The sequence below is a fragment of the Seriola dumerili genome, unplaced genomic scaffold (assembly GCF_002260705.1).
Source record: "Seriola dumerili isolate Sdu_G_001 unplaced genomic scaffold, Sdu_1.0 BDQW01000331.1, whole genome shotgun sequence".
NCBI classification, from domain to species: Eukaryota; Metazoa; Chordata; class Actinopteri; order Carangiformes; family Carangidae; genus Seriola; species Seriola dumerili.
Genome location: NW_019174586.1, coordinates 11,851,989 through 11,876,758, shown reverse-complemented (window position 1 = coordinate 11,876,758; position 24,770 = coordinate 11,851,989). Strand labels below are relative to the sequence as shown.

Below are 24,770 nucleotides of genomic sequence, written 5' to 3'. Positions count from 1 at the left end.
TGGTATAGTAAGGCATAAAATGTCAAAAAACAACATAGTATGGTAAGGCAAAAAACAGTCATTGTATAGTAAGGCATAAAAACGTCAAAAAACAACATAGTATAGTGGGGCATAAAATAGTCATAGTATAGTAAGGCATAAAAAAGTCATAGCCTTACTATACTATGTTTTTTGAAATTTTTATGCCTTACTATACTATGACTTTTTTGCCTTACTATACAATGATGTTTTTTTGACTTTTTATGCCTTACCATACTATGTTGTTTTTTGACGTTATTATGTCTTACTATACTATGATGTTTTTTGACATTTTTATGCCTTACTATACTATGACCTTTTTTGACGTTTTTATGCCTCATTATACTATGATCTTTTTATGCCTTACTATACTATGACTTTTTTTGCCTTACTATACAATGTTTTTTTGACATTTTTATGCCTTACAATACTATGATTTTTTAATGACTTACTATATACTGTGATGTTTTTTGACATTTTTATGCCTTACTATAACATGACTTTTTTATGCCTTACAATACTATGACTTTTTTATGCCTTACTATACTATGATGTTTTTTTGACTTTTTATGCCTTAATATACTATGATCTTTTTATGCCTTACTATACTATGACCTTTTTTGACGTTTTTATGCCTTATTATACTATGATCTTTTTATGCCTTACTATACTATCACTTTTTTTGCCTTACTATACAATGATGTTTTTTTGACATTTTTATGCCTTACTATACTATGATGTTTTTTGACTTTTTTTTGTCTTACTATACTATGATGTTTTTTGACTTTTTTTTGTCTTACTATACTATGATGTTTTTTGACTTTTTTTTGTCTTACTATACTATGATGTTTTTTGACTTTTTTTTGTCTTACTATACTATGATGTTTTTTGACTTTTTTTTGTCTTACTATACTATGATGTTTTTTGACTTTTTTTTGTCTTACTATACTATGATGTTTTTTGACTTTTTTTTGTCTTACTATACTATGATGTTTTTTGACTTTTTTTTGTCTTACTATACTATGATGTTTTTTGACTTTTTTTTGTCTTACTATACTATGATGTTTTTTGACTTTTTTTTGTCTTACTATACTATGATGTTTTTTGACTTTTTTTTGTCTTACTATACTATGATGTTTTTTGACTTTTTTTTGTCTTACTATACTATGATGTTTTTTGACTTTTTTTTGTCTTACTATACTATGATGTTTTTTGACTTTTTTTTGTCTTACTATACTATGATGTTTTTTGACTTTTTTTTGTCTTACTATACTATGATGTTTTTTGACTTTTTTTTGTCTTACTATACTATGATGTTTTTTGACTTTTTTTTGTCTTACTATACTATGATGTTTTTTGACTTTTTTTTGTCTTACTATACTATGATGTTTTTTGACTTTTTTTTGTCTTACTATACTATGACTTTTTTATGCCTTACAATACTATGATCTTTTTATGCCTTACTATACTATGACCTTTTTATGCCTTACTTCACTATGACTTTTTTGTGCCTTACTATACAATGATCATGGTATACTAAGGCATAAAAAAGTCATAGTATAACAAGGCATAAAAAAGTCACTGTCAAAAAACATCATAGTATAGTAAGGCATAAAAATGTCAAAAAACATCATAGTATAATAAGGCATAAAAAGTCATAGTATAATAAGGCATAAAAAGTCATAGTATAATAAGGCATAAAAAGTCATAGTATAATAAGGCATAAAAAGTCATAGTATAATAAGGCATAAAAAGTCATAGTATAATAAGGCATAAAAAGTCATAGTATAATAAGGCATAAAAAGTCATAGTATAATAAGGCATAAAAAGTCATAGTATAATAAGGCATAAAAAGTCATAGTATAATAAGGCATAAAAAGTCATAGTATAATAAGGCATAAAAAGTCATAGTATAATAAGGCATAAAAAGTCATAGTATAATAAGGCATAAAAAGTCATAGTATAATAAGGCATAAAAAGTCATAGTATAATAAGGCATAAAAAGTCATAGTATAATAAGGCATAAAAAGTCATAGTATAATAAGGCATAAAAAGTCATAGTATAATAAGGCATAAAAAGTCATAGTATAATAAGGCATAAAAAGTCATAGTATAATAAGGCATAAAAAGTCATAGTATAATAAGGCATAAAAAGTCATAGTATAATAAGGCATAAAAAGTCATAGTATAATAAGGCATAAAAAGTCATAGTATAATAAGGCATAAAAAGTCATAGTATAATAAGGCATAAAAAGTCATAGTATAATAAGGCATAAAAAGTCATAGTATAATAAGGCATAAAAAGTCATAGTATAATAAGGCATAAAAAGTCATAGTATAATAAGGCATAAAAAGTCATAGTATAATAAGGCATAAAAAGTCATAGTATAATAAGGCATAAAAAGTCATAGTATAATAAGGCATAAAAAGTCATAGTATAATAAGGCATAAAAAGTCATAGTATAATAAGGCATAAAAAGTCATAGTATAATAAGGCATAAAAAGTCATAGTATAATAAGGCATAAAAAGTCATAGTATAATAAGGCATAAAAAGTCATAGTATAATAAGGCATAAAAAGTCATAGTATAATAAGGCATAAAAAGTCATAGTATAATAAGGCATAAAAAGTCATAGTATAATAAGGCATAAAAAGTCATAGTATAATAAGGCATAAAAAGTCATAGTATAATAAGGCATAAAAAGTCATAGTATAATAAGGCATAAAAAGTCATAGTATAATAAGGCATAAAAAGTCATAGTATAATAAGGCATAAAAAGTCATAGTATAATAAGGCATAAAAAGTCATAGTATAATAAGGCATAAAAAGTCATAGTATAATAAGGCATAAAAAGTCATAGTATAATAAGGCATAAAAAGTCATAGTATAATAAGGCATAAAAAGTCATAGTATAATAAGGCATAAAAAGTCATAGTATAATAAGGCATAAAAAGTCATAGTATAATAAGGCATAAAAAGTCATAGTATAATAAGGCATAAAAAGTCATAGTATAATAAGGCATAAAAAGTCATAGTATAATAAGGCATAAAAAGTCATAGTATAATAAGGCATAAAAAGTCATAGTATAATAAGGCATAAAAAGTCATAGTATAATAAGGCATAAAAAGTCATAGTATAATAAGGCATAAAAAGTCATAGTATAATAAGGCATAAAAAGTCATAGTATAATAAGGCATAAAAAGTCATAGTATAATAAGGCATAAAAAGTCATAGTATAATAAGGCATAAAAAGTCATAGTATAATAAGGCATAAAAAGTCATAGTATAATAAGGCATAAAAAGTCATAGTATAATAAGGCATAAAAAGTCATAGTATAATAAGGCATAAAAAGTCATAGTATAATAAGGCATAAAAAGTCATAGTATAATAAGGCATAAAAAGTCATAGTATAATAAGGCATAAAAAGTCATAGTATAATAAGGCATAAAAAGTCATAGTATAATAAGGCATAAAAAGTCATAGTATAATAAGGCATAAAAAGTCATAGTATAATAAGGCATAAAAAGTCATAGTATAATAAGGCATAAAAAGTCATAGTATAATAAGGCATAAAAAGTCATAGTATAATAAGGCATAAAAAGTCATAGTATAATAAGGCATAAAAAGTCATAGTATAATAAGGCATAAAAAGTCATAGTATAATAAGGCATAAAAAGTCATAGTATAATAAGGCATAAAAAGTCATAGTATAATAAGGCATAAAAAGTCATAGTATAATAAGGCATAAAAAGTCATAGTATAATAAGGCATAAAAAGTCATAGTATAATAAGGCATAAAAAGTCATAGTATAATAAGGCATAAAAAGTCATAGTATAATAAGGCATAAAAAGTCATAGTATAATAAGGCATAAAAAGTCATAGTATAATAAGGCATAAAAAGTCATAGTATAATAAGGCATAAAAAGTCATAGTATAATAAGGCATAAAAAGTCATAGTATAATAAGGCATAAAAAGTCATAGTATAATAAGGCATAAAAAGTCATAGTATAATAAGGCATAAAAAGTCATAGTATAATAAGGCATAAAAAGTCATAGTATAATAAGGCATAAAAAGTCATAGTATAATAAGGCATAAAAAGTCATAGTATAATAAGGCATAAAAAGTCATAGTATAATAAGGCATAAAAAGTCATAGTATAATAAGGCATAAAAAGTCATAGTATAATAAGGCATAAAAAGTCATAGTATAATAAGGCATAAAAAGTCATAGTATAATAAGGCATAAAAAGTCATAGTATAATAAGGCATAAAAAGTCATAGTATAATAAGGCATAAAAAGTCATAGTATAATAAGGCATAAAAAGTCATAGTATAGTAAGGCATAAAAATGTCCAAAAACATCATAGTATGGTAAGGCATTAAAAAATCATAGTATAGTAAGGCATAAAAAAGTCATAGTATAATAAGCCATAAAAAGTAAAAAAAACATCATTGTATAATAAGGCAAAAAAGTCATAATATAGTAAGGCATAAAATGGTCATAGTATAGTAAGACATAAAAACATCAAAAACAGCATAGTATAGTGCGGTATAAAAAAGTCATAGTATAATAAGGCATAAAAATGTCAAAAAAATGTCATAGTATAGTGGGGCATAAAAGGTCATAGTATAATAAGGCATAAAAAGTCATAGTATAGTAAGGCATAAAAAGTAAAAAAACATCATTGTATAATAAGGCAAAAAAAGTCATAGTATAGTAAGGCATAAAAAGGTCATAGTATAGTAAGGCATAAAAACATCAAAAAACAACATAGTATAGTGCGGTATAAAAAAGTCATAGTACAATAAGGCATAAAAATGTCCAAAAATGTCATAGTATAGTAAGGCATAAAAAGGTCATAGTATAGTAAAGCATAAAAATGTCAAAAAACATCATAGTATAATAAGGCATAAAAACGTCAAAAAAGGTCATAGTATAGTAAGGCATGAAAATGTCAAAAAATGTCATAGTATATTAAGGCATAAAAAGTCAAAAAAACATCATTGTATAGTAAGGCAAAAAAAGTCATAGTATACTAAGGCATAAAAATGTAACAAAAAACCCCAAAAAAACATAGTATGGTTAGGCAAAAAAGTCATAGTATAGTAACGCATAAAAATGTCAAATAAACATCATTGTATAGTAAGGCAAACAAAGTCATAGTATTGTAAGGCATAAAAAAGTCATGGTATAGTAAGGCATAAAAATGTCAAAAAACATCATAGTATGGTAAGGCAAAAAAAAGTCATAGTATTGTAAGGCATAAAAAAGTCATGGTATAGTAACGCATAAAAATGTCAAAAAAACATCACAGTATAATAAGGCATAAAAAGTCATAGTATAATAAGGCATAAAAAGTAAAAAAAAACATCATTGTATAATAAGGCAAAAAAGTCAGAATATAGTAAGGCATAAAATGGTCATAGTATAGTAAGGCATAAAAATGTCAAAATACAACATAGTAAAATGGGGCATAAAAGGTCATAGTATAATAAGGCATAAAAAGTCATAGTATAGTAAGGCATAAAAAGTCAAAAAAACATTGTATAATAAGGCAAAAAAAGTCATAGTATAGTAAGGCATACAGAAGTCATGGTATAGTAAAGCATAAAAGTGTCAAAAAACATAGTATAGTAAGGCATAAAAATGTCAAAAAAAATCATTGTATAGTAAGGCATACAGAAGTCATGGTATAGTAAAGCATAAAAGTGTCAAAAAACATAGTATAGTAAGGCATAAAAACATCAAAAAACAACATATTATAGTGGGGCATAAAAAGTCATAGTATAGTAAAGCATAAAAATGTCACAAAACATCATAGTATAGTAAGGCATAAAAAGTAAAAAAAACATCATTGTATAGTAAGGCATAAAAAGGTCATGGTATAATAAGACATAAAAATGTCAAAAAACATCATAGTATAGTAAGGCATAAAAACGTCAAAAAACAACATAGTATAGTGAGGCATAAAAAAGTCATAGTATAATAAGGCATAAAAATGTCAAAAAATGTCATAGTATAGTAAGGCATAAAAAGTAAAAAAAAAACATACTTTTATAGTAAGGCACAAAAATGTCAAAAAACATCATAGTATAGTGGGGCATAAAAATGTCAAAAAACAACATAGTATGGTAAGGCACAAAAAATGTCACAGTATAGTAAGGCATAAAAATGTCATAGTAAAGGAAGGCATGAAAAGGTCATATTATAATAAGGCATAAAAATTTAAAAAAGAAATCATAGTATGGTAAGGCATAAAAATGTAAAAAAAAAAACGTAATAGCATAGTAAGGCATAAAAATGTCAAAAAACAACATAGTATAGTGGGGCATAAAAAAGTCACAGTATATTAAGGAATAAAAATGTCAAAAAACTTCATAGTATAGTAAGGCATAAAAAATCCTAGTATAAGACATAAAAAGTCAAAAAAACATAATTGTATAATAAGGCAAAAAAAGTCATAGTATAGTAAAGCATAAAAATGTCAAAAAACATCATAGTATAGTAAAGCATAAAAAATGTTAAAAAACATCATAGTATAGTAAGGCATAAAAACGTCAAAAAACAACATAGTATAGTAAGGCATAAAAACGTCAAAAAACAACATAGTATAGTGAGGCATAAAAAGGTCACAGTAAAGAAAGGCATAAAATGTCAAAAAAAACAATATAGTATAGAAAGGCATAAAAAGTCATATTATAATAAGGCATAAAAATTTCAAAAAACATCATAGGATACTAAGGCATAAAAATGTCAAAAAACAACATAGTAAAGTAAGGTATAAAAACGTTATAGTATAGTAAGGCATAAACATGTCATAGTATAGTAAGGCATAAAAAAGTCAAAGTATAGTGAGGCATAAAAAGGTCATAGTAAAGTAAGGCATAAAAATGTCATATTATAATAAGGCATAAAAATGTCATATTATAGTAAGGCATAAAAACGTCAAAAAACAACATAGTATAGTAAGGCATAAAAATGTCATAGTAAAGTAAGGCATAAAAAGTTTTAATATAATAAGGCATAAAAACGTCAAAAAAGTCATAGTATAGTAAGGCATAAAAATGTCATAGTGTAGTAAGGCATAAAAATGTCAAAAAAAATCATAGTATAGTAAGGCATACAAAAGTCATGGTATAGTAAGGCATAAAAGTGTCAAAAAACATAGTATAGTAAGGCATAAAAACATCAAAAAACAACATATTATAGTGGGGCATAAAAAAGTCATAGTATAGTAAGGCATAAAAAGTCAAAAAGCACCATAGTACAGTAAGATATAAAACATTGTGACTTACCTAGATCTCACTAATGCAACTATAATGGATAAAGTAGCTACTGAGACAGGGTTTGTTGAGACAAATGAATGGCTTCGATGGTTAATTTATACGGCACAAAACAATAAACCAAATACAACTATCTGTCTAGCATGTGCGGCAGCCAGGCCTGGGTTAGGCACAGTTCCATTTCCCTTAAATCAAAACAATGATCCAGATGGATTTCAGTGTATGCTCAGGCTATTCAACTCTCCTAACCCTCTCAAGGACTGTACCATCTTGCACTATCTGTTCCCTCCAACTGCAGAAACCCAACCGCCTCATTTCAGCCCGTATGCAGGTAATTACACCTGTATCGAGCGAAGAGGATCGGGGCAGGATGTGGGGGAGCTGTCGTGGTGCAACGTTACATTATCAATTAACGGCACAGGCATTCAGGACGACTGGTTAAAGGACCAGTCCACTCCTCGCGCTGATGTGTGGTGGTTCTGTGGAGGTAAAACACTGAGGTCAATGTTACCTTATGACTGGAAAGGGAAATGTGCTCTGATCCAATTAGTTATGCCATTCTATGTATTGCCCTTGACTGATACTGTAGCATCAAAGAGGAATGTTCCAATATCACAATAGAATAAAAACGGCAGAACAAATCCTCTCGGATCATCTTGATAACCCACAGTATACATCGATGAATCGGGGTGCCTCGAGGTGCCTGACGAAATCAAAGCTCGAATATCAAGGGAACCGCTCAGATTTGAGTCATGTTCTTTTTGGTGGGTTACAATCAATTAAAAATGTAATGATAAAATTAACATTTATTTATACCAACAACGTTTGAACTACACACCAAGATGGTTTAAAGAAATAGCTGAACAATTAGAAGAAAATAAACCTGATGGCATGACATGTAACAGAATGGCCCTGGATATGCTCTTAGCGAAAAGGACGGGTTTTGTAAGAGTTCGTGAGATGTGTTGCACCTTTCATTCCAAACAATACAAGCCCCTGATGGAAGCATTTACTAAGCCATCCGAGGTCCTGACACTCTCTCACAGGAGCTGGCAGAAAATGCTGGTGTAGACAACCCCTTTACCAGAATGATGGAGAATTGGTTTGGGAGGTGGAGTGGACTAATCTCTTCTTTTCTAGTCTCTATTTCAGTTGCAGCGGCTCTTCTTCCTGTCTGTGGTTGTTGTTGCATACCATGTCTATGAGGACTCATCCAAAGGCTGATTGATACTGCCATAACAAAAACTATGATGTACCAATACATACCAACTGATATTGATGTTGATGAGGTTGATAATGAAAGTACACACAAGTAAACACTATGAAAATCTGTGAGGAAGAGTAGTGTGTGGAAAATACGGATGAACCTAATTCACTTGTATGTATATAGTAAGAATTCTTATTGTGTGATGAAATGCTTTAAATTGAGTTTTTTATTTTCTGGAAGTTCATAAAGTATTAACAGGAGGGAAATGTTGGAAAAATTGTGATACTTTATGAATAACATAAACATCTTAGAGGGAAACTGTATTATCCTGTATTATCCTGAGAAACTGTATTATCCTGAATAGAACTTTCTATTATTGTGTTTTGCTTGTAAGACAGATGTTGTCCGAGAGGAGCGCAGTGACCTTCGCTGTTTCTCCCGGCCAGTACACCAAAACATTGATCAACTATGATCAGGCTCTATTATGTCTGTCTCATTTCAGCAACAATGCAAGGTCACTCTCACGTATTCTGTGTATAAGATTCTGTGAATCTTGCATCCGTTGATCATTTGCACTGTGAGCTCTGGTGTGTAACTTGTTCCCTTGCTGCAAGAATAAATATCCTACTCTTATAATTTTCAGATGGTGTTCCTGAGTTTTATTTGATAATTTTCCTAACAGAGGCATAAAGAAGTCATAGAATAGTAAGGCATAAAAATGTCATAGTATAGTAAGGCATAAAAACGCCATTGTACAGTTAGGTATCAAAGGTCATAGTATAGTAAGGCATTAGAGTCGCCAGTTAATGTAATGTTTATGTCATTGGACTACTGCAGAGACTCCATGAAGGTACAGGGAGAATATGCAAACTCCAAACAGAGAGGCCCCAGGCCTTGGGTTCAAACCCACTACCTTCTCACTGTGAGGCAATAGCTCTAACCACCGTTCCACTGTGCTGCCTCATGAACAGATCATTCATAATGCATAAAAACTGCACACAGAAACGCCTCAGGCACAGGGTTCAAACCCTGTACATTCTGACTATGAGGCAACAGTTCCAACCACTGTACCACCGTGCTACCAGATGTATAGATAAAAGCAAGTAAGGTATGAAAACTTCATAGTCAATAAAATAGTCACAGTATTCATGGTGACATTTTCCATGGGATTTTCCAACAGAAATTAAACTCATACTTTGATATATCCACCATTTTATGTTTTCTCCTGTCGTCCACCTGACTGCTAGCCTACAGACAACAGAAGCCAGGGTTAGCTTTCTAGTTAACGCTAGCTAACAAGGTTAAACAACATTAGTTGACATTTTTCTGGTGATGTTGAGGTACCACTGTGATATTATCATATGACGTCAGTCTTCAGATAGCCCCCCCCCCCCCCCCTCCCCCATTCAGTGGATTAAATGCCTTTTGGAGGGCACATTGGAATGATCTAATATGACGTCACTGCAAATAAATAAATATAGGTAAATTGGTAAGTTCCACAAAGTAAAGTAGTTAAATAAATGTAGGCTAGTCAGTTCCACTGTCTATTTCCCTCATTGATTTCAGTTCATATCATTTGTGCCACGGTGATAAATACTTGTTATTTTTCAGGCTGTTCCATCCATTGGAGGCATCAGAGACCTTCTGAAATACAGGCTGTTGATATTCTCTCCATCCTCCTCTCCCGGCAGGAGGAGCGCTTCCCTCTGGGCCAGTCCTCCTTGTGTAGACGCGGCGGCAGCGGCGGCGGCGCGCACCCCCGCCCGCTCCCGTGACGCACAGATGCTGGAGTGGTAGCGACAGGCGCGCTCATCTCGATGGGACTGAAGACCGGAGAAGGGGGAGAAGATCACCCGGTTCGCGTCCGTCAGGGAGCCTCAGACCGTGGGGAAGGATGCGCGTGAAGAGTCTCTCCGCGGGCAGCACGACTTAAAAAGCTGCGGTCCATCCATCTGGACACTTTTCACATTTACTCTCACGCCTTTCTCTTTGATAAGGAAGAGAAGAATCCAGGCGGGCGTCTTCCAGCTCATATTCATCTCTATTTAACCCCAGTTTGACGACAGGTCGGGGTCTCGTTTGGACACGATGTGGAAGACCGGGATCCTCCTGCTGCTGCTGCTGCTGGGGGTGCTCTCAGCGTCCGGCGAACTCCAGCAAGAGACGGAGCCGCGGAGACTCCCACCCCCGGGAAAGTTGGATTTCGGTTATGTGCCTGCGGGAGTTTACGAGACACTGGCCCATTACGAACCGGGACCGATAGGGATTCTGTTCCACATGGTTCACACTTTTCTGTACGTGGTGCAACCCAACGCTTTTCCACAAGGTAAGAATCCCCGTCCAGTCCCACTGCCTCGCAAATACATGAAATGTGTCAGGGATTGACAGGTATTTCCAGAGAATGCAACAGGGAATATTCACTTCTGGAAGCTTTCATTGGCTGTGACAGTATTGTAAGTGATTAACAGGTATTAATAGAGTGGGTCCCGTTTGGGTTCCTGCGGGACTGGTTGGTTTCTGGAATAATAATCAAATCAAATCAACTACATCAAATCTAGTTGGCACTTCTTTTTTTTTTTTTTTTTACTGCGCCCGCACTCTGCACACAAATATGTTTCATTAACTTTTCATGAGTGATTCTGGATCAACAGAATCAACAGAGCCCGTTTCCAGTGCTTCTGATTAAAAGTGTCCACTCGCGGATTTGTGGCCCATTTGTGCGTCATTTGTCCCTCCACGCAGCGCGCGTTTTGATTTGCGCGCAGAGCTGACAGCAGCACTTGAAGGTGGTGTTTCTGCCCGCAGCGCACTTTGTGTCGGGATAATTACAATTAATGAACCTCTTGCTGACAGCATCACGTGCTCGGTGACCGGTTTTACGCACATTGTTTTTTTTCTTGCCTGGATGAGGAAGTGAATGTTTGTTGGAGCACCCAGACACCCAGAGCGCATGGCTCAACATTTAATACAATTAGACCTGACTGCTTAACCAAACACACATGAGGTGTGTGTGTTTAATTGGGCCGTGGACGCCCAAAAGATGCGCTTCCCCTCCATGCGTCACAGTCTGTGTCTGTACTACAGCAGAACATTCTGCAGATTAGCAGCTCTCTGAGTCACCTTGTTAATTGGGTAATCCCATAAGCCCCTGCTCCATATGTTGTTGGCCTTTTAGTTTCCAGTTTGTCACCAGCACTCAGGGGTCTAATCCTATGGAACAGACGGACCACTGCCCAGTGAAGCTGTTAGTTCATTCATGGGTGCATCAAACAAATGATGCAACACTAAGAGTGGAAATCATGTGGAAAGTGTTGGTCTGTACGCAACAGTTCAGCTGCTTGTAAACACTTTTGAGAGGCCAGAGTTTTGTCATTCCTTTGATTAGAAAACGCCCAGAGGGATTCATTATTATGTTTGGGTTCATCAGAATTTAGATGGCGTAGGCAAAGGCCATCTGCTTATTAACAGCAGCAGCGCGTGCAAGGATGTTTAGCACGACACATCCAGTGAACTGTCAGATGTGGTTTGATGTTTTCAGGCTGGTTTGCAGCAAAGCACAGCGAGTTGCAGAGCCTGTCTTTTCTGCAACGGCATGTTGCAGGAATTCCCTCTGCACCGAGCCGATTGTTGGAAATCATAACTTGGAGTCACATTAAAATCTATAAGACAAGTGAGGAAAAGAATCTGCGAAGCGTTTCCACTCCAGTGGTTTGTGACTGGAGGTGGTGCAGATGTCGGAGTGGAGCTCTGTTTATGTTGGGTGCATGTTCAGCCTGTGGTGAGCCACAGTGTTAGCCTTCGTCCAGCAGACATTTCAGGAATGAATCATTGAATCCTCGAGCAAAGAACTGCAAAAAAAAAAAGAAGAAGAAATCTTTTAAAATCTTGTAGTCAGCCTTTAAAGGGACAGTTCAGCAAAAAAAAAAAAAAAAACCCAAAATAAAATGACATTCAGTCTCCACACCTACATCTTTCAAAGTCTGGTGCAATGAAAACAGATCTGACTGTGAACAGTTCCTCTTCCTGTGCAGAGACATCGAGTTGACACTTGTTCACACTCACATCTGGACTACTGCAATGCAACTTATTATTTTCACTCTAGGTTATTTTTGAATGATCACAATTGTTTAGTCTATAAAATGTCAGAAAATAGTGAAAATACTCATCACAGCCTCAGAGATGCAAAGGTGACTTCTTCAGGTGGCTTCAGCCAAGAGTCCAGAATCCACAGATACTGAATTTACAACAATATCCTCCAAGTTTTCTCCTCAGTGTTTCTGCATCAAGATTGTTTGTTTACGTTCCTGAAAAGAAAAAGAAGATGTCCAACATGTTCTCACTCCTAACCATCAACGTCATTATTGGCTTTAAAAATGCAGTCTCATTGATTATGGATTATAAAACAAAGGATAGTGAATGGGCCTGAAGTTTGTGGCTGTCTTGTCAGAAACCACTGATAAAGGTTTCCATTACCTCTGGGTATAACTGTTATTATTGTCACTATTACAATTAACAATCAACAGTGTATACTGCTGTTCATGGTCTCTCTCTCTCTCCTCCCTCTCTCTCCTCTCAAACCCAACCGGTCGAGGCGGCCGCCCACCCTGAGCCCGGTTCTGTTGGAGGCCCCCCCCCCCGTCGATTTGGCACTATACAAATAAAATTGATTGTATTGATTTAAAGTTTTGAAAGGTTTAAGCACCACAGATTAAATTCCACGGGGGACAGTGTTCGGCTCACACACTCAGTCAAACCAAAACATTCCTCATATACATCATAAACATAATGTACAGATCTAGACTTCAATCTGCCTGTTGTATCGCTCTAACCTCAGAAACGACTTTGTTAGTTGGACACGATGTTGCTGTGTAATTAGCAACACCCCATCATCACGTCTTCCTCAATCACCGCCATGGCGTTTTACACTGTAAAACGTCTTTATCATCTCATGAATGTCTGATGCAGTCGACTGATGCGTTCCCTCTCTGTGTCAAACTGTCGGGGCGCTGCGCGGGCTCCGGGCTCGTAGGAGGTGTTATTAGCAAAGAAGCAACAAATGTCTATCACCAACACCCACACGAAGCAAATCAACAGTGACATATTCTCTCCAACATTTTCTAACGGCTTTTCACTGCAGTGTGGAAGCCCGCAGGAGCCCCCCCCACCCCCACCCACCACCCCTCCCTCACTCACTCACACCTACCCACACTCTCACCAACACACAACTGCTACATGCCAACACACAGGCTGATGTACGGGATCTCAAGCCCTTTTCAGACATGGAACATGTAACATTGCTGGCTCTGCGAAGCTGTTAACGTAACAGGCCTTCTGTCATTCAGACACAGGTGACTTATGTAAATGTTCCCTCTTTCTTTATTCAGATATGGCAGGACTTTAATGGAAACGGCTGTTGTGCGATATTTGGCAACTGATGTGTGAGAGGAAGCAGAATCGCTGCTGGGAAACAGCTGCGAGTTGAAAAGTTTAATGATATGAAGGAAGAGGAGAATTTTCTGTTCCCTCACAGACCCGCATCACTGATGGATTTTAAGACTTTATTTTTACTGAAGCCTTAATCAATGACCATTGTGAGCGGCAGGGACGCTCGGCCCCTCTTCCCCGACAGTGAACGAGCACAGAATGAAGTTGAGACTCAGATTTAATCCCTGTTTGCTCACATTCTGTAAGTAATGCGATTGACCGTGTATTCATTTATTCATCCTTGCAGTTGGCAGGAATGAAAGTTTAAAATAAGGAGGGAGCTGGCTGGTCTGATTATCAATGTGACTGAACGAGGTTTTTATCCATGCAAGGCACGGCTGTGATCCACCACCTGGGTCCAGACTGAAATCCCTCAACAACAACTGAATGAAGTTCTGCTCAGACATTCATGGTGGCAGAGAGGTGCATGATTTTGATTATAGATTCAGATTTTGAGATATTTTTCTGCCCAGATCGACTCATGTGGAGTGAGGAAGGGAGCGTTTTGTGTTTTGCTCAAGGACACAAGAAAACACGACTGTGGGAGGATACGCATCAGAAGCCAGTGGCCTTCAGCTACAAGGAATTTTCATCCACTGCTCTGCCCAAACTGATTAATAATAACAATAAATCAAACATATCGGCCTCTCCGATTCCTTTTTTTCATCTCGTATAATTAGTCTTGGTGTTCGTCAGCCATCGCTTGAGAATGGAGGTGCGTTAAGCTCCTTCTGCAGCTTTAACTGTATCATTTCACGCCTGTGGCTGAGCGCGGCTGGGGAGATGATGCCAGCCACTGTTGTGCAGCAGATCCCTGTTGGAAAGTGTTTCTCATTAGTGTCTGTGCTCCCTCTTCTCGAGAAAACCACGCCTTGGTGGAATTCAGGCAACAGAGGACTCTGGTGAAAATCTGGCATTAATTCAAGGAAAGTAACAGTTGCCAGGGAAACCCCATCGGCAGGGATCATGGCTGGCGTGTTTCGGTTTCACCTCGCCTGCTTATGCGTGTCTCACTGCACCAAGTGTGATCAAAGGTGAAATATCGTGGCACAATTTGCAAGGTAGATTCATACAGCTGGGGTGATATGGTCTCACCTCATGTTTGTTATTTAACCCTCATCAAAAGGCAGTCCAGAGTGTGTGTGTGTGTGTGTGTGTGTGTGTGTGTGTGTGTTTTTGTCTCCAGCATGGAGGCATAAAGGGACGGTGGTGTTCACTGAAGGATTCGTAGACATGAAAGAAGCTGAAGAAGAAACACTTCAAAAGATTTCTAACCAAGGACAAAGCAGAGATCGAAGCGCATCGTGAAGTGCATCAGAGATTTAGTGGAATTATAAAGTAGCAGACATTTTTTTTATTTTTTATTTTTTTTAAATGTCTTTCATCTTCTGAGGAGGAAATATTCACAAACATGGGCCGTTATAAGGTTAAATGCTCATAAACCTCAACTATACTCCAGAGTAATGGTCAAACTACTGGATGTTCACTTTAAATTCAGTCTTTGTTCTCATGTTTCTGACTTTAGTTTTCTCTCCCTGTACCTGCATAAGGTTCACTGGGACTTCACAGCTCCCAGAGCAACAAGCCTGAAGTTGAAAAATCACCACACAAAATAGCTTTATAGATATTTAAGGTCAAATATAAATACATGTTAGTAGTGTGCTGTCATGAAGTTTGAAGATTTGCAGGAGACACGTTTAATTTTAAATATCGATCGGATCAGATCTATCACAAAGTGCGTGAGAGCGACGCTACAGTTTGTAGTCTGGTAGCGTGATTACGTGTTAAATACGGTGACAAAACAAGCTAAAATGGCAGCTTCTTCATTTCCCACAGTTCTGGTTTCAGTGGGAGTGAATGGGAGAATATTCACAGGACAGAAGTGTAATGTGACTGTGGCTTTAGATTTCTCCTGCTTGGTAAAAGTTTGTAACACAGGTTTGTTCTGTTAATGATACTGAATGTGGCCTCTGCATTAACTCCAAAAGTGGCTCCTTCCACCCAGAGCTTGGCTACATTAAAGCGCCCAAAATAATCACGTTAATTATTGTTTACATTTACATAGTTCTGCAAATTAGAACATGATATCATAATTTTTGCTTATAATTTATTCTGAAAGCCTATTAACATCATTATAGCCTATTAAACTAAACAAGAACCAATTACAAGCATGGCAAATCATTGCTAGTGGATTACACTGCACACTGAGCCTTTTTAGCATTTTACAGCTAAAGTGTCAAGAAATTATGAGCCTCTGTGTCTTCGGCCGTACACCGACACAGATGTAGTCGACCTGTATTAACACGATCAGGATGTTTGTAGAGTATGTTATTTGTGCAGCACATGCTTATTTTACCAGCACTGCATCTTTAGTGTAGGAGGCTGCTTAGTGGCCAAAGAAGAGCCCTTTAATGCAGATGGAGGAAAGGTTGTCAGGATCTCACTTTAGTCTGGCTGTGGTGACTTAACCTTGAACACAGCTAAAGGCCGTCGTGTCTCCTGGGTTCAATTTAACGGCACCAAAAAGCCAGAATAAAAAATTCGAAGTTAGAAAATGAATTGCTTGGCCCAGAGCGTGCCCACGGGTCTGTAACAGCGCACGAGGACGAGCGGTCGACTCTGCAGACGCCGTCAGGCTACAGTTTGGCTGTAAAGTGATTAAAGCGAGTGTTCTTCAACCGGAAGGTCACGGCCCGAGCCGCTCGACAGCGAGCATCTGCTCTGCTGAAGTGTCCTTGAGCAACACACTTGAGTGGTGTGAGTGCCAGTCTGCTGCTGACCCTGCACTTTAGCAGCTCGGTGAAAAAAAAGGGGAAGTGGAAACTCGGATATTTTAGGTGCTGGTGTTAGACGCTAAGTCATGAGTCATTATTTTTCATAATTTTTCCAGCCAGTTGCAAACATTTTCCTAATTAGTGATTTCTTCAGCAGTCTGCACATCTGTGGAGATTACCATTAGATGCTGTGATGATCCCCCAAAAGGGCTTAAATTTGCAATCATAATGTTTGGCAGATCTGAATCATCTCTCCATTCATAATATCAAAAAAAAAAAAAACGTGGATACACCAATGACTTACAGAAGCACATGCGCTGGAATGAGGAGCTGCTGTCTTATTTTGCTATTTCTGTCTTTACCAAGAGCCTCGATGGAGAAGTGGGGTACATCACACCACGGATCACCTCACTGCAGAAGTCTTTTAATCTGATTGTGACGACTGGATCTTTGTCGTTTTAGCACAAAAATGTTCAAATATAAAGACCAGAAGGAAATATCAGCCGTATTTATCCTAAAATATTACAATCAGGCTTCTAGCACCGACCCGTATGTGTGTGTGTGTGTATGTGTGTGTGTGTGTGTGTGTGTGTGTGTGTGTGTCTTCCTGCTGGTGCAGTGGGAGCTTAGAGGTGCATGAGGGTTAAAGGGTCATATTGACTTCAACTGAGCAAATACACCCACTTACATTTTCCATGAGTAGAGAGCAGTTTGTGGACAGCCTGTCGCAGATGGCGCTGGTACTTCAGCAGCACGTTCAGACAAACAAAGGCCGTCTGGGGGAAAAAAACAAAAAACACAAGGGAGAAAAAGACACTGCGTAACTTGTTTGTGTCAGGTTGTATTTTACAACTCTGAACAGTCATCGTGGCGGTAACAGCGAGCTGGAATCCTGACCTGACCCCCGCTCCAGCTTCTGTTCCACAGCACCATGTCTCACTGAGCATTTCGTTCATCAGTTCCCCTTGAAAAAGTGAAACATGCTCCAGAGGTTTAATGTCTATTTACTACAGCACTGTAAAGATTTCAACAAGGTTACATGACGATTCATTTGTCAACAAACTAAAGCTGCAGCTCCTGTGGAAAATTTACCGAAGCGACAACAAAGATTTTCAACCTCTTAACTTACAACAACCTACAGTGTTGAGTCTGGACGCACCACAGACACTTCACTCGCCCGTTGACTTGGGAACTGGGAACTGGGAATTTCAAAATCGCCCCCTGAAGTCGCCTTGCCAACCCCAACATCAAAATCCAGGATGGTTGTAAGGGAAATATTTTCACCTAGTCATCACTCATTTAGTGTTATTGCTAATTAATCATGTACTTTACCTTATTTTCTTACATTCATTAAATATGCAAATGATCAAGTTTAATCAATCAAGGTTGGTGTGATTAGAAAGTAAAGCCGTTAACTTGTTATTATGTTTAGAACAGACTAGAATATAATCGTGTCTGCAGAAGAAGACATAGTTTGTCCTTGTTATGGAGTGTAGAACTGAGTGGTGCAGGAATGTGTTTCTGATACTCTCTCCCTCAATGAGGTCAGAAACCGAGAAGCACCAGACACCGTTCATCTAGAACAAGGTGGGAAACACCCAGAACTTGGAGATAACGGTGTCAGGATGCGGCGGCACAGATAGGACGGAGCGTACCCAGAACACGATAGGTGGAGCAGGGAAGATTGTAAGAGTTGATGCAGAGCAGAAACGGGTCAGTCGGTTCACATGGGACCAGACTGGTATTATTGCTTAGTCTTGGTTTCATGCAATAAACCTACTTCACGTTGACCTTAATGAACTGCTAGAGTTTTACTGGAACTGTGAATCACGTGGTCGAAGGTCTGAACTCGTCTGCTCCGCACATCCACAGCAGTGAAAGCTGGAGTAAATAAACTGTTTATCATCACGTCTGTCTTATTTCTGTCTCACTGTACACACAGTTGTGTTCAGCACCTCTCTGTGAGCGTGTTGCTGCCGTGTTTGTATGAGCAAAATAACACGTAATGTGTTGGTATGAACCGGTGTCGTCTCAACAATAACAAAACTCTGAGTTGTACTCGAACATGGTCAACTTTTCTAAGGTGAACTGAACGCAGCATTTCTTCTGTTGTCACCATGATGACATTTAACCTGCAGCAGTCTAGGGCTTATGGGAAATGGTGTTCGTTAAAGGCAGTATTGAAACGTTTTGAAGCAACAGGAGTTGTTAGACTTTTTGCACTTTGCGTTGTTATAAATGTTTTTAGTTTTCTTACTTTGGAAACAAAACCCTGAAGTTCTGGTTTGGGCTCTCCCTCCTCCCTCCTGACGCCTGCAGGTTAAACTGTATAATTAGCTGCTACACTGCTACGTGCTATATGCTACATGGTGCTCTACACACGTTTGAACGGCCAGTGCAGTGCCTTTGCCAGATGATGTTGGTGTGACAGCAAGCGCTGAACCAGGATCAGCATTCTGGGTGAATGACCCTGTGATGTTCTGCTTTACCAACACTGGCGTCTTGTTGAAATGAAAGAGGAAGCTGCACTTTTTGACACAGCGCTGCTGTCGGTATGGACGAGGATGAAAACTGCTTGGCTTGTCTATGGTTTAGACTTTGGGTGGTCTAATTACTGCTTCACATTGTTGTCATCAATCTAAACCACTGCACTGGTTTGGGCACCACCCAACAAATAAAGCAGCAGCTGTGCTTTATAAACATTTCCAATGAATATTCATATTTATGTTACTGTCTTCATGCAGGCTAAAATACGACCGGCAGTAGCAGACACAAATGAGCTATATTCAGTCGCTTTTTTCCCCAGTTTCATTTGTGCATCATGTTTTGAATGTTTGTTAAAAAGCAGTTTGGTGGAAACGTAACTAATGTTTCTTGTTTGCGATATGACAAATTCAAACACTGACAGAGAAAATAGGATCATGTTGCCGCTTTTCCATTTTTCTGCAGGATTAGATAGCTGCCCCCGAGGCCCGCAGCACAAACATGTCAGGATGTGAGGGATGCATTCATGTCCTCAATATTTTAAACTTTTCACAGCTTCCATCTGTTATAAACAAGATCAAATGTGATTGTGAGAGGATTCTTCAAAGCATGACCGGACTGTTACTTCAGTATTATCTAATTATAGAACCAAACAGACATCATAATGATCCCCATGCTGCACAAATCTGAAATGTTTTCTATAAACAAATGACATCAGTTTACATTGTATGATGCATTTGTTAAAATCCAGCCTGCCATGAATAAACTGATCAGTAATTTTGCATCTCTGCAAGATTCCCTGACCCAGTCATACTGTAGTAGCATCTGCATGACAGAAAGTGATGTATACGGTCCCTCTGCAGTGTTTTTGTGCTGTCACATGCAGTCATGTCACTGCACTGACAGTGACGGCCCTCGGCGCTGGGACGCTTCAGGACACAAACAGGCTCGGCCTCACTCGCCTACAACATAATGCCAGCTGATTGCCAGAGGCAACGTGTCACTGCAGCAGTGTGAAGGTTTTCATCAGGCCATCGCAGGCGAATACGCACACAACCGACTTACTACTCAACAAGTTTGGCACATAATTAATCATGTGGTGCATGTCTACAAAGTGACATACACTGTACTATATGCATCTTTATCCAAGGAACGTTGGCTCCACTCTAAGGCTCTATCCATCATTCATACAGTTTGACGTATTTCACTCTGTTGGTGGAGCCACGACTAAAAACTGAAACTGCTGATTCAAGATTCAAGACTGATGCGTCTTTACATTTGGATACAGAATCTTCTCATGAATTTTCAATATGCTAAGTTGTAGATAAAGTCCACGTTATACAGATTTCTGCTCTTGCTTGTTTCTGCGGTCCATGTTTATTCATCCCCGACAGTCAGACGTTTTGCTGTAGCTGGTTATCAGGTTTTAGTGTCTCTCATTCTCCATTTGTCTCTGTATATTTATGGAGCACAGTCGTAAAGCCTCAGAAGATGCGGCGCTTGAATCACATTTTCAGAATCACACAAACGCATCACTTTGTGCTGCCTGTTGCAAATTTACATCCAAAAGGAGACTTTCCATGCGACCACGCTGCGTCTAAAATTACTTCATGTTCCGTGTGAACACACTTCAAGGGTGTGGAGGATGAGGTGGTAGATGGGCGTTTAACTGTCGGGTTTCAGCTCCTGTAAATGAGCTTTCAGGAACCCAAGAGGAGAACCAAGATTTATATGTTAAGCAAAAATGCCAAAACACTCTCTGTTTCCAGATTCTCAAACATACAGATTTCCTGCTTTTCTCTTTTGTCGCTGTAAACTGAAAATCTTCGTGCTTTTCTTTTTTTATTTTATTGCATGTTCAATAAAATATACAATTTTGGAGATGTCACCTTCGGTTCTGGAAAACAAAGGTGCTTTTCATTTCCAGCCAAGAGGTCAAAGATACAAACTGCCAACGCTCTCGTCACACACACCGGATTCATTTACACTTAAGCCGCTGCCCCGGCTTTGTGAGAGAAGATCACGCCGCATAATAAGAAGACAAAAAGTAATATTGTACGGCACTTTAATTCCTTGCCTGCAGCTTCAGTCCTGTGAATAGATATCAAAATAGCCTTCAGCTACATGTTGTTACTCTTGAAATGGATCCACAAATCTGGGATTAGTCTTTCTGAAGGCTCAGCCTGACAGACGAGGAGGCCAGTCGTAAATGAACCGCCTCAATCTAATTATTATTCTACCATTTAAAAATGTGAGAAATGCACAAACAGGAATGCTGATAGAAAGTAAATTGAGGAAATTATATTATATTATAATTATATAATGAGATTATATTCAGGTAAAGTGAGAGGAGTAGGTTTCCCTGCTTTAGGAAACATAATGAAGGAGACAGTTAGAGACAGGAAGGAGTTTAACATTAAAAAACCTCAGTGGAAATAAAGATGTGAAAGTCAAGGTGGCGGATGAGTTTAACATCCCTTCAGCTCCAACAACCGACAGCTCAGCTCCAAACTAGATGTTTAACTCACCTTCAACTAATAAAAGTCTATTTATTATTAGTTTTATTGCCTAAATTCAGCTTTTGGCTTCAGTGGACAGTTTATGTGACGTTTAAATCCGCAGCAAACTGAGAACTCATCCTAAATAATGACTCTGTTCAATTTATTGTAGTTTTATTGAGCTATTAGAGTCCATTAAGCTTTTATGTCTCCACGGCCATGTATTACCACTTATGAGACATTTATCGTTTATGGGATCATTGAGCCTTTGTTTATGACATGACATGGCGCCACACACGGGCTGAGTAATGAGACAATCAAAAGGTCAGAGGTCAGATCAGTTTAAGTGTCAATTCGCTAAAGATTTTACCCCTCAACCTGCCATTTTGTTTAGTGGGTAAGTTTTAAAAGTCATGCTGTCAAGAAAAAAAAAAATGAAATAGCTGTTGATGGACACTTTGCTATTTTAGGGAGCAAATGTGTGAACGATGTTGACAGGTCATTTGCTCTCAGCTCTCTGCCGCCCTGCCAGCACAGAAGAAGAATCTGCCTCGGTTCACATTAACAGTACATTCATTCATTTTCATTCACAATAAGTCACTAATATTTTTTATTTAATTTTAAAATGTTTTATGGAATCAAAGATTGTGTACCAGTGCTTGTTTTCATAATAGAAAATGATTGTAAAATTATATTATTTATATATTCACATTTATAAAAAATGATTTGAAAGAAAGAAAAAATAAATTAAAGAAATAAAAAAATTATAATAATAATAATTCACTAGTGTTTTTAAACAAGTAAGCCAATTGTTTTGCTGATTAAATAATAAAGTTATTGAAGGTATTTTCGGGGCGTTGCATACCTTCATTACACAGACGGTAGTAAGGGGCTGACAGGAAAGGGAGTGACGTCATGAACCGAGGTCGTTTCGGTTCATCGCCACGTGTTTTTCGGAAAGATAAACCTCTAATGTGAAGAAATGCATCAAACTCTTCACATCATCAACCAACTTTGTACAAATGAAAAATCCACTAATGTGGCAGATGCTGTTTACTCACTTTCTCCTCAGGTTGCTAACACCATTTTCTTTTCCCGCTCTGCACCTGGTAATTGCTACTGTAAATACATTTTGCCTTCAAAGGAGAATCAAACGCCAGTTGTCATCCAGACTCTCAAAGACCCCCCCCCCCCCCCCCATCGTGACAGCTGCACTCAAAAGCTTTTTGTGTATTAATCGGTTGTTATGAGGTGTTTGGTTTCTGGTGAAGGAACGCTTTTATAATTTGAGTTTTTTTTACTAAGACGATACAAATAGTTGAATTCAAAACACGCCTGACGCCCTTTAAGAGCCGCTCACTGCACCACTGAGTCTCAGTGTCTTAAGTGTGTTTTTACAGTATAAAGGGGAAGAAGCAGATCAACAGACTGAACAGACAGCTCCTGGATTCTAAAGGGGAAAAGAGATGCATCTCATTGAGAAAGCTTGTTTCACCAGGGGCTGGCATATTAGCAGACTAAGTGAGGGGAGATAAGAGCTACGGCATTAAGATAAGTTGAACGTTTGAGACATTTCAAGGTAATATTATAATGCCACCGTCAGCTTAGGCTCGCAGCTATCCGACAGAGAGCAGGTGAGAAATGTGGCAAAGCCAGACGGAGTGAACGCACAGGTAGAGATGAAAATCAAAAGATCACAGGAGCAAGAGAAGCTGAGAAGATATCAGTTTATTTAAAGAAGTGAGGAAGAAATAAAAAATAAAAAAAAAGAGAGAGGAAAGGACGAAGAAATAAATAGAGGGAGTGTGTTGGAGAAAGAGCTGCCACTTCCCCGGGTGCTGCTAAAGCCATGTCTCATTCGGGGACGTCATATTTGGGTCAGGCCTGGGTAGCCAAGCAGGAAGAGGCGAGGGCGAGGGGAGGCGAAGCGAGCGGCTCAGTCCTGCTGAATGGATGGCAACTCATGCATTCTCTGTCTCTTTGTTCCGCTTCATTGGCGGTTGCAGTGGTGCCCGCTACAAGTCGACTCAGGGGACATGGTGAGTTGTAATTGCAGATGTGTGGCAATGAGGGGTCAACCTGCCAACGCCGGAGATGACTACTCTAAACAGCCCCCCTCCTCCAAAGCGGCGTTTAGCCTCGGTGCCGCTCGTCACACCACTTTACAAGATCCTTGTGGCCTTCACTCAGCGGTGCAGAGGCGTTTCCCCCTGAATGGGAACACGGCTGTGTCACAACTTCGGAGAGGACGGTGAGGGTGTGTAATTTAAGCTCTCAGTGACAAGCTGTGTGTCAAATAGGCGCAATCAAGGAAAGCAGCATTGAGCCTACGTGGTTTTGGATCAGTACCGACCGGTCCTGGCCGACCTTATCACAGGAATAGGTGTGAGGAGGAGTTAATGGATGCCAGCACCAGATTTCTTCTTTTCTTTTCTTGAACAAAGTCATTTTGACTTCCTGTTAATTGTAGAGGTGGGAATTTTTGGCAATCTATCAACTTGACTCTTGAGTCACTAAAAAGAAAAGGAGACAGTGTATTTATAGGTACAGGTGGCAAGTTGGTTTCCAGAACAGGTGAGACATGAGACTGAATACATTTAAGAGAAGCTGCTTCATTGTGGGACTGTGGAGATTGTGTTTGTGATGACGACTGTAGCTTTATACTTGAGGTCAGGGTTGGACTGAGTGCCTTCTTCCTGAGGAAGTCCGGCTCCGGACATTTCAACTCCACGTCTCTTTTTCTCATGTTGACTGTCTGCAGGATGTGAGATTGCAATTGTCTCCTCTGATTGGTCCGTCTCCACACTCTGCAGGTCACTGTTTCTGTCTGCCATTGTCACCTTTGCCACGTGGCTTCAGCCTTGTTTAGCTGATGGTAATCTGGACTGCAGAGACAATCCTCTTGGCTGTCCAGTGGTCAACATGCTGACCAGGCTCCACCGCAGGCCGCTAGTCCTTCTGTCCATGGAGTCGAAATGAAATACTTCTCCTAAAGATTAGAATCGCAGGTTTCGAA

General features: G+C 37.8%; 1 protein-coding gene across 15 annotated transcripts in view; it reads left to right on the top strand.

Annotated features, from left to right (window-relative positions):
- The first annotated feature begins 10,316 nt into the window (after nucleotides 1-10,316).
- The window catches only part of LOC111232438 (prominin-1-A-like), a 77,403-nt gene continuing 62,949 nt past the window's right edge, over nucleotides 10,317-24,770 (top strand). For all 15 annotated transcript variants that reach the window (XR_002665556.1, XR_002665553.1, XR_002665555.1 and 12 more), the window contains exon 1: nucleotides 10,317-10,840. Coding sequence is in view for 5 of the 15 variants with exons in the window: in XM_022759957.1 (XP_022615678.1) it covers nucleotides 10,603-10,840 (238 nt within the window). In the remaining 10 variants the exon portion in view is untranslated. The remainder of the gene's footprint in view (nucleotides 10,841-24,770) is intronic.